Source organism: Bufo bufo, chromosome 4 (assembly GCF_905171765.1).
Source record: "Bufo bufo chromosome 4, aBufBuf1.1, whole genome shotgun sequence".
NCBI classification, from domain to species: Eukaryota; Metazoa; Chordata; class Amphibia; order Anura; family Bufonidae; genus Bufo; species Bufo bufo.
The window spans coordinates 474,770,253-474,785,256 of record NC_053392.1 but is presented as its reverse complement, the minus strand read 5'-3'; the positions used below and the strand labels follow the sequence as shown (position 1 = coordinate 474,785,256).

General features: G+C 45.1%; 1 protein-coding gene across 2 annotated transcripts in view; it reads left to right on the top strand.

Annotated features, from left to right (window-relative positions):
• Nucleotides 1-15,004, top strand: part of STXBP5 (syntaxin binding protein 5) — a 427,346-nt gene that overhangs the window by 212,161 nt on the left and 200,181 nt on the right. For both annotated transcript variants that reach the window (XM_040429504.1, XM_040429505.1), the window contains exon 5: nucleotides 370-504. In XM_040429504.1, coding sequence (XP_040285438.1) covers nucleotides 370-504 — 135 coding nt within the window. The remainder of the gene's footprint in view (nucleotides 1-369; nucleotides 505-15,004) is intronic.

Genomic DNA, 15,004 nt, shown 5'->3' with positions numbered 1-15,004 from the left:
ATAATGATATAAGCTACATAGCAACTAGAAAAGATGATTTTACCTTTTCTTTTTTTTTTTTTCTTTTTTTTACGTTTTGAGTTTTTCTGTTTACCTTATTATTAATATTTAATTCTTCATCAAACGCTGAGCTCCTTCTGCATCTAAGATTAGTAACTGTACATGAAAATACCATCTGTAGCCATTCTGACGATTTATTCATGAAAACATGTACTCATGTAACACAGATGAAGAGCTGCCTCTATAGAACTCACTGTGACTATGTAATAAAATGCATTCCTTTATATTTTGATTTTGCAGTGTGAATATTGCTGTACTGTATGGCTGTAGTATGGAACTTTTACCAAGTAAATTATTTTTTTCTTCCAGGATAACATTTTGCCACCTGCCTTTCCAGAGCAAATGGCTCTATGTGGGTACCGAAAGAGGAAATATTCACATTGTCAACGTGGAGATGTTCACGCTCTCAGGCTACGTCATCATGTGGAATAAAGCCATTGAACTGTGAGTGTTACGTAGCCAGTGACATTAATGAGAACATTTGTGCCAGTGCAGCATGATAATGCCCTGAGCAGCCCTCTAGAAAAGAGGGCACACAGCCATGGTAAAGATGCTTAAATTCCTTCTAATTGGTTGCAGAAAATCTGATGCCTCACTAGATTATCAGTTTATATACGTCAGTTCTTGCTCCGAAAGCTAATTACTTTTTGGAGGCCTGAGTGTTGGCTGCAGAGAAATCCAAGCAGATAAAATCACTTGGAGCAGTTATGTGGCATGACACGGCTTCCAAGCTCTACTCCATGCCCTTATTCTCCATTTCATTTTTTTGTAAGCTTTTGACAGCTGCACGATTTTCTTAAAACTACTGTTGGGTATAATCCCAGAATTTCCATGGTCTCCTCTTTTAGAAGACTAATAGGTCTGGGCTGTGTGTCATATGGTAGAGAAGTTACTGTACTAGTAGAGAGATCAGTGTGAAGAGAGCCTAGCATGGATTTGTCATGCTACATCGGTAAATACACGTGCACCTCCCTGTCTCCCGTGTTGGAAAGACTAAAATTATCACTGCTTTTAAGCCGCTTTGTAGACGCTGTCGAGCTGGCACCGAGAAGGTACTTGTAACCGGCAAGATGATTCTTATTGGCAACCATGCGCCTAATGCCACCGTGTAATGTGGTTTTTGGTATATGTCTGAAAAGTCACATTAATCACTTCAGTACCATCCCTATGTTGGTGTTAAAGGAGTTGTCCAACCTTTTGCACGTGATGATGTATCCTCAGGATAGGCAATCGCTCTCAGATCAGCAGGCGTCTGATACGCCGCCAGTAAGTAGCTCTTGTGGCGGAACTGCCCAGCTCCCTCCATTGTCCAGTGAAATGAGCTTCATATGAAGTGAACGGCAGCAAAACCACAGTAACCATCTCTGTCCACTGCACAACAGACAAAGCGCGGTGCCCGAACTACTGCAGAACAGCTGATCGATGAGGTTCAGGACAGGACATCACTTGTAAAGGTTTGGACAAACCCTTTGAAGGGAACCTGTCATCAATTTATTGCTGACCTCACTTAGGGCCACATAAAATAGTGACATAAATGCTGATCTTAGTGGTGTGTCTCATGAACTAAAAGTAAGTGGTTGCCGAGAACCAGCATCATAATCATTGCAGTACAGGCCTTGAAAAGAGTCAAGTCTACTTGAGAAGAGTCCTGGTTATTCATAATCTCCTGCTCTCCCCGCCCGTCTGCTGATGATTGGCAGTTCTCTCCTAGAGAGAAAGGGAGAAAACTAGGTAGAAGACTGTCAATCATCAGCAGGTGGGCAGGAGAGCAGGAATTCATGACTAACCATGACTCTTCTCAGTTGGTCGTGACTCTTTTCCAGGCCCAGTCTGCAAGGATTCTCGGCAACCACTTACTTTAAACTTATAAATGACAGGGCGCTGAAATCAATTCATTTGTCTCTACTTTATGCTGCCGTTAGTATGGGTAGCATAAAGTTGATGACAGGTTCCCTTTAAGGACTTTACAAAATTTTTGTTTTTGCATTGCCACATTTAGAAAGCCATCATTTTTTTTTTTATTCTTCCGTTAACATAACCATATAAGGGCTTGTTAAATTTCAGCACCATTTACAAGTGCATATTACTAATTGATTATCTTTTCACTTTTTTGTTTAGTTTTTCTTTTGGGTAGTGGCGAAAACCCAGCAATTCCACCATGATTTCTGAGTTTTTTTATTTACAGTATATTGTTCACCGTGCGGCAAAACAGCACGTTGGCTTTTATTCTTTGGGTTGGTTCAGTTTTATTTCCATTTTACTTCTTTTACCACAATAAGAGCACATTTTTTGGGGAAAAAATGTTTCCATCGATGTAGCTGTAGTTGGGCTTGTTTTTTCCGGCATGAGTCATATTTTTTTAGAAAACTATTTTGGGGTACATATAAATTCTTGATTAACTTTTAATTTTTTTTTCTTTTTTGGGGGTTTGTTAGAAAAGAAACTATGAATTGTGCTGAGCTCTGTCTGCAATGGCAACCCATTGAGGCACCGGAAGCTGGCATCTAACGGTTTAAAGGAATTGTCCAAGATAATTAGAAATTGTGGACAACCCTTAGAATGTCTTAAAAGAAAATAACAAACCATCATATACTCTCCTCTTATTTGCCATTCTCCGTGGTGCTCCTCCAGTACGCCTGCTGCTGTTTGTTTTCTGACAGTAGTAATAAGGTACCTGGTTACGGCACTGGACCCCTGCAGCTGTTCACAGGCCTCAGCAGAGGACAGTGATTGGCTGCAGCAGTAAGGTCCCAAATGCAGGCATGTCACTGTGCAGGTCACAAGCTTCTATGATGTGCCTGGATCCGGCACCTCACTGCTGCAGCCACTGCAATCACATGCTGTATCCAGGTATGTCACCTCACCGCTGCCGTTTGAAAACAGACAGCTGCAGGAGTATTGGAGAAGTGCCACAAAGAACGGTGCTGGAGTAAGCAGGGGTGTGGAAATAAAAAAACAAAAAGCTACTTGTCGAAGGACTAAAGCGGGGGGCTCGATCTACTTGTCCCTCATGACAATCTACTTGTCCTGATGCAAAAAATTATTTTAAATCAAAACCAAATTTCAATGCACCGCCACGCTTCCTTATGCAGGGAGGTGGCTGGCTTGTGGTGTGAAATGACTCTAAGTTTAGTCCTTGTTCACGCCAGATGATTCTTTCCAGAATGCACTACATCGCGACCGGCTCACTATGTTGTGGGGCAGGAGGGGGCGTGACGATCCATTGAAGTGAATGGCACCGTAGCCACAGCCGCAGGCAATCGGATGCACTGGATCGCAAGGCACAATTATGCCTGAGGTCCGGTCAAAATGCTGCTTGGACTGGACCGCAGGCATAATGTGCCTTGTGATCCTGTGCAGCCGATCGCATTGCAGCCGTTGGGCATGGTTATGGTGCCAATCACCTCAACAGACAGCTACGCACCCTCCTGCCCCACAATATAGTTAGCCGGCCGCAATGCGGTGCAGTGCATTCTGGACAGAATCAGGCCGGAACGCACTGCCTGGTGTGAATGAGGCCTTAATGTGATCACAGCAATTAGTTTGGTGCACACTCTTGCTCTTAGCACTTTACTACCCATACCTCTAGGTGGTTTAGGCAAATTAGCTGCTGATGTGGCATGGAAAGGATTCCCCTCACCTTCCTAGTTTGACAACACCTGCAGAAAGGGGGTCCTCTGAGGGATGCTGGCAGAGTTGAGTTCTATCAATGCCCCTGGCTCTGTAACGGCTCTGTCACTGCTCCTCCCCCCCGAGCCGGAGACGTGACAGAACTTTTCATTGCTCCACCCCTCCAGCTCTGTCATTTCTTCTTCCCCACGCTGTCACTACACCACGACCCCCGGCCCTGCGTCGCTGCTCTACGCCCACTGCTCTATCACCGCTAATGTTGAGCGAACCCGGTGACCCGAACTTGACCCCGGACCCCATTAAAGTCAATGGGGACCCGAATTTCACTTTATTATTTTCCATTATAACATGGTTATAACGGAAAATAATACTATTAGCTTTTTCAGATCTGAGTTTTCACGATCGTGAAAACTCAGATCTGATGGTAAATTCTAACACAGAGGCGTTCCTATGGTGATGGGGACGCTTGAAGTTAAAATATACCATCGGATTGGAGAAAACTCAGATTCGATGGTATAATATAAGGGGTTAATTGTGCGGACGGCAGCTCCCTGTCAGAGGTCGGGTGCCGGGAATGTTTCTACAATGTTTGCATTGGTGGGCAGTGCGCCCCCCCCCCCCCATCCAAGTGTCCTGGCTGCCATGGTAACTGATCGGAGCCCCAGAATTACACTGCCGGGACTCAGATCGGAACTGCCACTGCCGCTGCCACCAATGATGGAGGGGGGGGAGGGTGCACTGCCCACCAATGATTTTAATACCGGGGGGGGGGGGGGGGGGGGGCGCACTGTATAAACATTCCCGACCTCTGACAGGGAGCTGCCGTCCGCGCAATTAACCCCTCAGGTGCCGCGGATGGCAGTACCCTGTCAGAGCAGCGTCCCCATCACCATGGGAACACCTCTGGTTTGGAATATACCATCGGATCTGAGTTTTCTCCAATGCGATGGTATATTTTACCTTCAAACGCCCCCATCACCATGGGAATGCCTCTCCACGCCCAGCTCGTCGCCGATCCACTGCTCCGGGAAAACAAAGCCATCTCAGCCCTGCTACTTGCCCGTAGCAGGGCTAAGCTACTGAACAAACTACCTGCCCGGCGCCCGGAACTGCATGTCCTGGGCGTCGGGCGATACGATTTCCACACCCCTGAGTAAGGGGTGAGTATATGATGGTTTTTATTTTGGATGTTGTAGGGGATGTCCACAATTTTCAGTTATCTAGGACAAGCCTTTTAAGGAAGTAGTGCTGTTTTCTGGGGTCTTCCCTGTGACCGAGCCAATATATAGTAACGTTGAGGTCACAGGGCTTAGCGGCCATTGGCTTACCAGCTTTTCTTTAATACATCTACCATTTAATAACCATTATGTTTTTTGCATGTTTTGGATAACATGCACTACAGTATATGGCCAAAAGTATGTGAACACTTATCAAACCTGTATGTGCTTGTTGGGGATTCAATTTCAAAACCATAGAGTTTTGCCTCCTCTGTGTCTATAACTACCTCCACACTTCTAGAAATGCTTTCCATGAAATTTTGGATAGTTTCTGTGGGGATTTGTGCTCATGCAACCTAACGAGCATTTGTTAGGTCAGGCAGTTCAGGTCGGATTTGCAGTTGGCGTTCAAGATCATCCCAGAAGAGATGGATTGAGGTCAAGGCTCTGTACTGGTCACTCGAGTTCCTCCAAATGAAACTCATTCAGCCATATCTTTATTGACGTTGCTTGCTGCAGAGGGGCACAGTCATGCTGAAACATGAATGGATCTTACCCGAATTGTTGCTAGAAATTTTGGAAGCGTGCAAAATGGTTTTGTATTCTGTAGCATAAAAATGACCCCTCTCTGTATCATTATAAGTTATCCACCAAAATTTCAGTACTGTAGGTACTAGGGAACATTCCCTAGGCATCCGCCAACCCAAATTCAAACAACATACTGCTAGATTTATCCCTTTAGGGAACATATTTCTAGTGGTGGCATACCAATCCAGCATATATTCTTGGAATTGCACATGGTGATCATAGGCTTGTTAGCCGTTGTTTGACCATGAAACCCCATTGTGATGCTCTCACCTCACAGTTTGCGTGCTGAGGTCAATTCCACAATGCAGGAAGACACAGATCTTGTATTCTCTGCATGTTCTCTAGCCCTCCATGCCTCTTGGAATCGTCAAGGATGTAATGAGTATAAAGGGGCCGTCTCACTTCAGCAGATTGCATTTATCATAGACAAAGATAATACAAGGCACTTAGTAATGTATTGTCTATATGTCTATATTGCCTTTTTTGCTGGCTTGATTCATTTTTCACTTTATACACAGCTTCCTGGCGTTATGGCGACCGCTGCAGCGCAGATTCATTATGACTGGAACAGGAGCTGCTGCACATGCGCGCCTATGCGCACTCCCAAAGTCCCAGCCACCAGAGAGGCAAGTACCAGCAATGCCCAACTATACATGTTAACAGCAGTGCAAACATACTTGTACATCTTTTGTGATATAGGTAGAAGTGCAGAAAACAAACTTTTATTCTTATTGAAAATGGGTTCCAAGGGCCCAAGCGCTCCTCCCAAGGCTTCATCTCCCTGACGTCACAGGGATACTTCTACAACCCACAAAGTAAAAACCAGCACCGTTCTTAAAACCGGAGACAATCCTTTATTCTTCAGTACAGCAAGCACATACAAATAATCACGGCACCCCGACTATAAACGTGTTTCGGATGGTAATGGTAATGATTAAGGACATGTAGTTTGTCCGAAACACGTTTATAGTCGGGTGCCGTGAATATTTGTATGTACTTGATGTACTCAAGAATAAAGGATCGTCTCTGTTTTAAGAACGGTGCTGGTTTACAAAAGGTCGGGAATCGTCTGGTACAAATAAGATACAGGTGAGCTGGAGCTTACTTTTGCATATGTTTCTACAACCCTCTGCTGCGCTCCCGGCGCTTGGGCACTTTGAAAATCAAAGCCTGCCCAGCTAGACACTTGGCACCAGTTTTCAATCAGAATAAAAGTTTGTTTTCTGCAAGTCTATAAATATCACAAAGGACATACAGGTATGTTTGCCATGCTGTTAACGTGTATTGTTGGGCACCGCTGGTACATTTATTAGTTAAAACGTGCTGACAGACTCCCTTTAAAGGGTATTTATCTCTTATCCTCTCATCAGGAGAAAAGGGTTCTTGTTTCCTTTGTTTCAAATTAGCATAGGTATCAACACTTGATTCTAACTCTATGGGATGGCCTGAGATAGCTGCGTGTCAACTTATCTATCTTTGGCAGACCCCAAAGGTGGATTTTGTGGAACTGATAATCTGGCCATCTAACTGTGTCACCGATCACCCAAAGAATGAGCAAAATGCTTGTTCATCTGTTGATCCTGTTGTTCAAGCAATCACCACCGATCATCCTTTCTGGGCAGCAGATCGTGCGGTCTAAACAGCGATCTGCCACCCAGAAACAATGATTCTATATGGGGACGAGGGATGGCTATAGCGATCCCTCGTCCTCATACTGTGGTGGGGATCTCCGCATGTAAATATAGCGGTCTCTTTCACTGAACGAGCAGTTGACTGTCGGGAAAGAGCGATTCCTTCTTGATAATTGGCCGCTCCATCGGCCCGTCTAAACCTGCCTTTAGACATTGAATACAGTGGTGGTCACTACATTCAGAAAGGGGACCTGGGAGCCCGATTTCTGCAACCTGTGGGGGTCCATCGGATAGTGGAATGCTTGTTGTTACTGGAAAACCCCTTTAGATGGGAAAGTAAATTATAATGCTTCAAGGGCCTTAATATTAGCCCATTAATTCACATGAGGTGGGTGGAAAAGGTTTAAGAAAACAGATGGAATTCGCGAGGATCACAGTATAATTAATGAATGTAATCCTCACTTCAGAATATATTAGATAGACCACTCTCAAACAATTGCTTTACACATAGGAAAAGAGCATTTGGTGGCAGATGCTGCTTAAATTGTCATATTTCTGTTCAATTTATTTATATTTTTTAAGGATTCAGTGCGCAGGGGTTAATTCAACCAGCCGCTTTAGACTATGTGATGTTCATCCTTCAGTTTAATTTTAGAAAGACAGCAAAAACCAGTGTCAGGCAGCTGCTGCCAAGGCCAACAAGATAATGGGTTGCATCAAAAGGGGCATAGATTCCCGTGATATGAACATAGTCCTACCACTTTACAAATCGCTAGTCAGACCACACATGGAGTACTGTGTACAGTTCTGGGCTCCTGTAAACAAGGCAGACATAGCAGAGCTAGAGAGGGTTCAGAGGAGGGCAACTAAAGTAATAACTGGAATGGGGCAACTACAGTACCCTGAAAGATTATCAAAATTAGGGTTATTCACTTTAGAAAAAAGACGACTGAGGGGAGATCTAATTAATATGTATAAATATATCAGGGGTCAGTACAGAGATCTATCCCATCAGCTATTTATCCCCAGGACTGTGACTGTGACGAGGGGACATCCTCTGCGTCTGGAGGAAAGAAGGTTTGTACACAAACATAGAAGAGGATTCTTTACGGTAAGAGCAGTGAGACTATGGAACTCTCTGCCTGAGGAGGTGGTGATGGTGAGTACAATAAAGGAATTCAAGAGGGGCCTGGATGTGTTTCTAGAGCGTAATAATATTACAGGCTATAGCTACTAGAGAGGGGTCGTTGATCCAGGGAGTTATTCTGATTGGAGTCGGGAAGAAATTTTTTATTCCCCTAAAGTGGTGAAAATTGGCTTCTACCTCACAGGGTTTTTTGCCTTCCTCTGGATCAACTTGCAGGATAGCAGGCCGAACTGGATGGACAAATGTCTTTTTTCGGCCTTATGTACTATGTTACTATGTTACATATATGTTTTGTATAGAACATCATCTCTAAACTTCATTAATGTCATTTGATTTCCAGAACTTCACATCAGTGATGCTAATTTAAGTTCATTTGGCCTCGGCCAGAAATGAATGTGATTTGAAATTTGTGGTCAGATGTTCAGAACATAATTAGCGGCTCAAAACTCTGATATATGCTTACAGTGCTATTCTTGTCCAGTACAGTGAAATTGCGAGTAGTTACAGCTGACTGCATAGAAAGCTTAATTCAACATTTCAGAGCGATGAACATCTGGTCCACTGTAGAAATCATTCTAAAAGTTAAGAACAAGCTAGGGAGTAATGGTGCAATCTGGAGATAGCTTAAGTATATGCAGTCTCAGACTGGCCCACTAGAGTACTAGAGGATCCTCCAGTGGGCCCAGGCTGGGATACCATAGTGGGGCCCAAAGGTCCAGGAGAAAACAAAACATTTGGAGCCAATAACTTTCTTTAAAGGGTGTCTGTCACCAGATTTAACCCTATTAAGCTAGCTGACATTAGCGATGTGCTAATGTCAGCTAAACCTAACTAGCCTTTTCCTACTTTTCTCTATGCCCCCGTTACGCCAGAAATCTAACTTTTAGAATATGCTTATTAGCCTCTAGGAGCAGGGGGAGCGTTGTTCCAGCTCCTAGAGGCTCCGTTCTCCCTCCTTTGTTGCCTCCCTCCAAGTCCTAATTGACAGGGCCCGGCAGACCTCGCATCTGTCTGCCAGCCCTGTGCTCTGGTGAAATCTCACGCCGTTCAGCATTCGGCGCAGGCGCGGTGACAGAAAGATGCTCACAGGCTGCCAGCTTCTTCACTGCATCTGCACCGAATACTGAACGGCGCAAGATTTCACCAGAGCACAGGACTGGCAAATAGATGCGAGCGCTGCCGGGCCTTGTCAATCAGGACTTGGTGAGAGAACAGAGCCTCTAGGAGCAGGAACAATGCGCCCCCCCCCCCCTGCTCCTAGAGGCTAATTAGCATATTATAAAATTTTATATTTATGGCGTAACGGGGCATAGATAAAAGTAGGAATAGGCTAGTTAGGTTTAGCTGACATTAGCACATCGCTAATGTCAGCTATCTTAATGGGGTTAAATCTGGTGACAGAAACGCTTTAAATGGAAACCTATTTGACTTTATTGATGATATGGGAGTTGGGCACACAGGTTGCCCTCCGGCAAAGGAATGAGTAGCCCCAACAGAGCCATCATTAACATGTCATGGAAAGCTATGATGTCATCTGCTCATTTGCATACGCAGCTGCCAATCACCGCACGCATTGCACCCGCGCGGAATACTCGCCCGTGTGAAAGGGGCCTAAGGGTACTTTCACACTAGCGGTTTTCTTTTCCGGCATAGAGTTCCGTCACAGGGGCTCTATACCGTATCCCCATGCATTCTGAATGGAGAGTAATCCGTTCAGGATGTCTTCAGTTCCGTTTTTTTGACTGATCAGGCAAAAGATAAAACCGCAGCATGCGGAATGTATTAGTGCCGGATCCATCCTTCGGTATGCGCATGCGCAGCACATTTAAAATGTGAAAAAAATTGGAAACGGATCCGTTTGTCCGTATGACAAACGGACAGATGGATCCATTCTTGCAATGCATTTTTAAGACTGATCAGGATCCTGATCAGTCTTAAAATGCAATCAGGTAGCATATGCTTTGCCGACTCCGGCAGGCAAAAATAAATCTATTCCTGCAGTTTGTGTCTCCTAGGGGAGAGAACCTTCTAAAAAGGAACTATCCATCTGAAGAAAATCTGCCATTTGCAAGAAAACACTTTCTGGCTCACATAAAAAATCTTTGTCAGAATTTAAATGTTGCGACAAAGTGGTCTCAGAAGAAACCCCTTCCCTGGTGGAGACTCTGAGAAACATGATTAAAGAAGAAGTGGGGTCAGCGGTAGAAGCAAAGCTATCTGCCATACCGCCCAGACCTTCCACTTCTAGCACTCCCATTATGGAGCAATATTCTGATCTTGATGAAGGAGAAATTTCATCCGGTTCAGACTCTGATATTTCGGAAGATGCCTATGGTCGACCCCTGTGTTCAGTGGAAGTGACGGAATCCTTGTTAAAAAATATCAGAGCTACCATTAATCTGGAAGAAGCGAAAGAGCCACTATCTGTACAAGATCAGATGTTCGCAGCTCTAGGAGACAAGAAAAAACGTGTTTTTCCTGTCCATGCTAATATTAAGTCCTTAATCCAAACTGAATGGAAAGACCCTGAAAAGAGACTATTCGCCTCTAAGATATTCAAGAGAAAATATCCATTTGGGGAAGAGGACTCGGCCTCTTGGGATAAGACGCCTAAAGTGGATGCCCCCGTGGCAAGAATTTCAAAAAAATCTGCCCTACCCTTTGAAGACTTGGGACTTCTTAAGGATCCCATGGATAAAAAAAATATGAAAGTTTCCTAAAAAAGACATGGGAATCTTCCACCGCTATATTGAGACCAGGTATCTCTGCAACCTACACCGCCAGAACCCTGTCTCTGTGGTTGGGACAGTTAGAGGAGCATATTGAATCCGGCACGCCTCGAGAAGACTTCCTTGCTTCAATCCCTATACTGAAGCAGGCTGCCAATTTTATCGCTGATGCTTCTGCAGATATAGTAAAACTATCTGCCAGAACAGCCGCCCTATCAAACGCTTCACGAAGAGCTATTTGGTTGCATACCTGGTCAGGTGATACGGCGTTAAAAAATAAGCTCTGTTCTTTGCCGTGCGAAGGAGATAGAGTTTTTGGCACGGCTCTGGATGACATCTTGGAAAAAGCATCGGATAGGAAGAAGGGCTTTCCCACTGAATCAAAGTATTTTTTTTACAAGAGACGTTCCTTTCGGCCCCAGAGATGTGGTAAATTTGACCAAGAAAAGGATTCAGGACAATCTTAGCAGTCTACCAGAGGGAAAGGAAAGGGGTTCTTGTTTAAGGCTACTTTCACACTAGCGTCGGGGTTCCGCTTGTGAGCTCCGTTTGAAGGGGCTCACAAGCGGCCCCGAACGCATCCGTCCAGCTACCAATGCATTCTGAGTGGATGCGGATCCGCTCAGAATGCATCAGTCTGGCAGCGTTCAGCCTCCGCTCAGCAGGCGGACACCTGAACGCTGCTTGCAGCGTTCGGGTGTCCGCCTGGCCGTGCGGAGGCAAACGGATCCGTCCAGACTTACAATGTAAGTCAATAGGGACAGATCCGTTTGAATTTGACACTATATGGCTCAATTTTCAAACGGATCCGTCCCCCATTGACTTTCAATGTAAAGTCTGGACGGATTCGTCTGAAGCTACTTTCACACTTAGAATTTTTTCTACAATATAATGCAGACGGATCCGTTCTGAACGGATCCCAAGTCTGCATTATATGAGCGGATCCGTCTGGGCAGACCTCAGACGGATCCGCTCTGAACGCAAGTGTGAAAGTAGCCTAACCCTGACAAGTCCACCCGCACATCCTCCCAATGACGCCAGAGGGGCCGTAGGGGGTGGGCAGCAGCTGATTAAGCACCTGCATCTCCCAGGATGCACTGCAATTCATTCTTAACTCCATCCTTCCCTGCATACAAAATAACCCTTCACATAAGGCACCAGACAGGGGCATAAGTACAACTATAGCAGCTATAGCGGCTGCTGTGGGCCCCACAATATTATTTTTTTTGGGGGGGAAGCACCTGGCACATAATTAAGAGTGAAGGGTGTGCAACATTACACAGTATATAAAGCAGATCCTCCATGGCCGCCTTCTTCCTAAGCTACCTGGACTTTTTGGGTTAGAGAGGGCTACTTCCTAAAACTCATTTAACAGATTTATGCCTCATGCACATAGTGTGTGTTAATGCTCAGTGGAGAGGGGTCTATTTAAATGCTTGCTATGGGGCCCAGCCTTTCCTAGTTACTCTTCTGGCACTTATTTTAAAGTCGTAGTATCGAAGGCCGAAGTTATTCACCAAAGTCTCGCGCAACTTCGGACTTAATGGGCCAGATTTATCATTACTCTGACAGCTCACTCCACTTTCACATATGGCTAAAGTCAGTTTTAGGGCTCTTTCACACCTGCGTTATTGTCTTCCGGCATAGAGTTCCGTCGTCGGGGCTCTATGCCGGAAGAATCCTGATCAGGATTATCCTAATGCATTCTGAATGGAGAGTAATCCGTTCAGGATGCATCAGGATGTCTTCAGTTCCGGTACGGAACGTTTGTTGGCCGGAGAAAATACCGCAGCATGCTGCGCTTTTTGCTCCGGCCAAAAATCCGGAACACTTGCCGCAAGGCCGGATCCGGAATTAATGCCCATTGAAAGGCATTGATCCGGATCCGGCCTTAAGCTAAACGTCGTTTCGGCGCATTGCCGGAGCCGACATTTAGCTTTTTCAGAGTGGTTACCATGGCTGCCGGGACGCTAAAGTCCTGAAAGCCATGGTAAGTGTAGCGGGGAGCGGGGGAGCAGTGTACTTACCGTCCGTGCGGCTCCCCGGGCGCTCCAGAGTGACGTCAGGGCGCCCCAAGCGCATGGATCACGTGATCGCATGGATCACGTCATCCATGCGCATGGGGCGCTCTGACGTCATTCTGGAGCGCCCCGGGAGCCGCACGGACTGTAAGTATACCGCTCCCCCGCTCCCCACTACTACTATGGCAACCAGGACTTTAATAGCGTCCTGGGTGCCATAGTAACACTGAAAGCATTTGGAAGACGGTTCCGTCTTCAAATGCTTTCAGTACACTTGCGTTTTTCCGGATCCGGCAGGCACCTCCGGCAACGGAAGTGCATGCCGGATCCCAACAACGCAAGTGTGAAAGAGGCCTTAGCCAAGTCAGATTTATGATCAGCCCTTTAAGACTGTAATAAATGTGGTTTGACGGTAGCAGTTTATCTGTAAGTAAGCGGCTTTACAAAAGTCGTACGTCTTTACGAAAAAGTCGCATGTTCCAATAAAAAGTTGCACAAGATAAGCATGGTCCTCACTAGAGTGAAATTGCGCATTTTTTTCGACTTTTTTGCTGCTTTTTAAATAGTCGCAATAGTAAATCTGTCTAGAGATTAATTTACATAAAAAACACGCCCACTTTCAGAAAACTGGCGAGCATAGAGCAGAGCCGAAAAAAGTTTAAAATTTATGCGCAATTTTAGCGATTGCGCAAAAATATGCGACTTTTTCACTCCATTATTCTGACTTGAGCTAATGATAAATCTGACTCCAATGAATTTTGACTCCACGAAGCACAAAGTGTCCGTACAAAATTAAAACAAAGTTGGGGAACGAATCGACTTTGGATCTTGGATCTGAAGCTCGATTCGATCACCACCTACTGTGGAGTATAAATGTTATGCTCTGTCTTAGCTGGTAGGAGGAGAACCTATGATCTGAGCTCCACTGATACTGAATTGCAGTAATTGCCTATGTCTGTCTCAACATTGTATAAAAATATATGTTGTTTGGCAGTAATGACCTGCTCCGTCTCGTACATAATGGTCATATCATCCTGTATTTAATTTGACGTTATTGAAGATGCTCATCTGACCTAATTTTTATCTGTAGGGTAATATTACTTACTATTTTGTATCTGACAGCTGTTCTTCATGCAATATGCCGGTAAAATGGAGAGAAAAAAGAATTCAAAATGCTTCCTTCTAACCCCAGCTTTAGGACCATTCCTTAAGCTCCTCAGAGTCAAGTTGGAAAAAACCTCCAAAAAATGTCACCTTTTTTATTGTAGATTTTGCACCCTATAAGACGCACTGGTCTATATGTTTTAGATGAGGACAATAAGAAGAATTTTTTTTTTTCATTAGACCACCAATCAGACCCTCAATGTTAATAAGACCCCAATAAGACCTAAGATCAGACCCCAATCAGATCCCAGCTCAGACCCCAATGTGAATGGCCCCCAATCAGACTTCAGATCAGAGCCCCATGCCTCTCAGCAGCCCCCATTGCCTCTCAGCAGCCCCCAGCAGCATTATATCAGCCCCATTGCCTCTCAGCAGCCCCCAGCCAAGTTATATCAGCCGCCAGAAGCCTCATATAGAATAAAAAAAAAAAAACACTTACCTCTCCTGCTCCGGACACCGCCACTCCTCTCCTCCAGCGCGATCCTCTTCATCCTGCCGCCGGCTGTGCTGTAAACTGCCACGCACAGCGTGAGGTCACAGAGCCCCCTCACGCTGTGCGCAGCCACTGCACAGTCGACAGCTGAGGACCAGGAAGCGGTGAGTACAGAGCCTTTACCGCTTCCCGGTCCTCTGGCATTTCCCCCCCACACTTTTTGCATCTTATGGGGCGAAAAATACGGCATGTGTCTGAAGTAAATCTTGTTGGCACACAACTCAGGAGACAAAATTGCATAGACATAGCAGTAGTGAGCTGGTCATATCTCAGGCATTCAAGCTTTCAAAAAATACAAAAATCACAGCATTATCTTCAGTACAT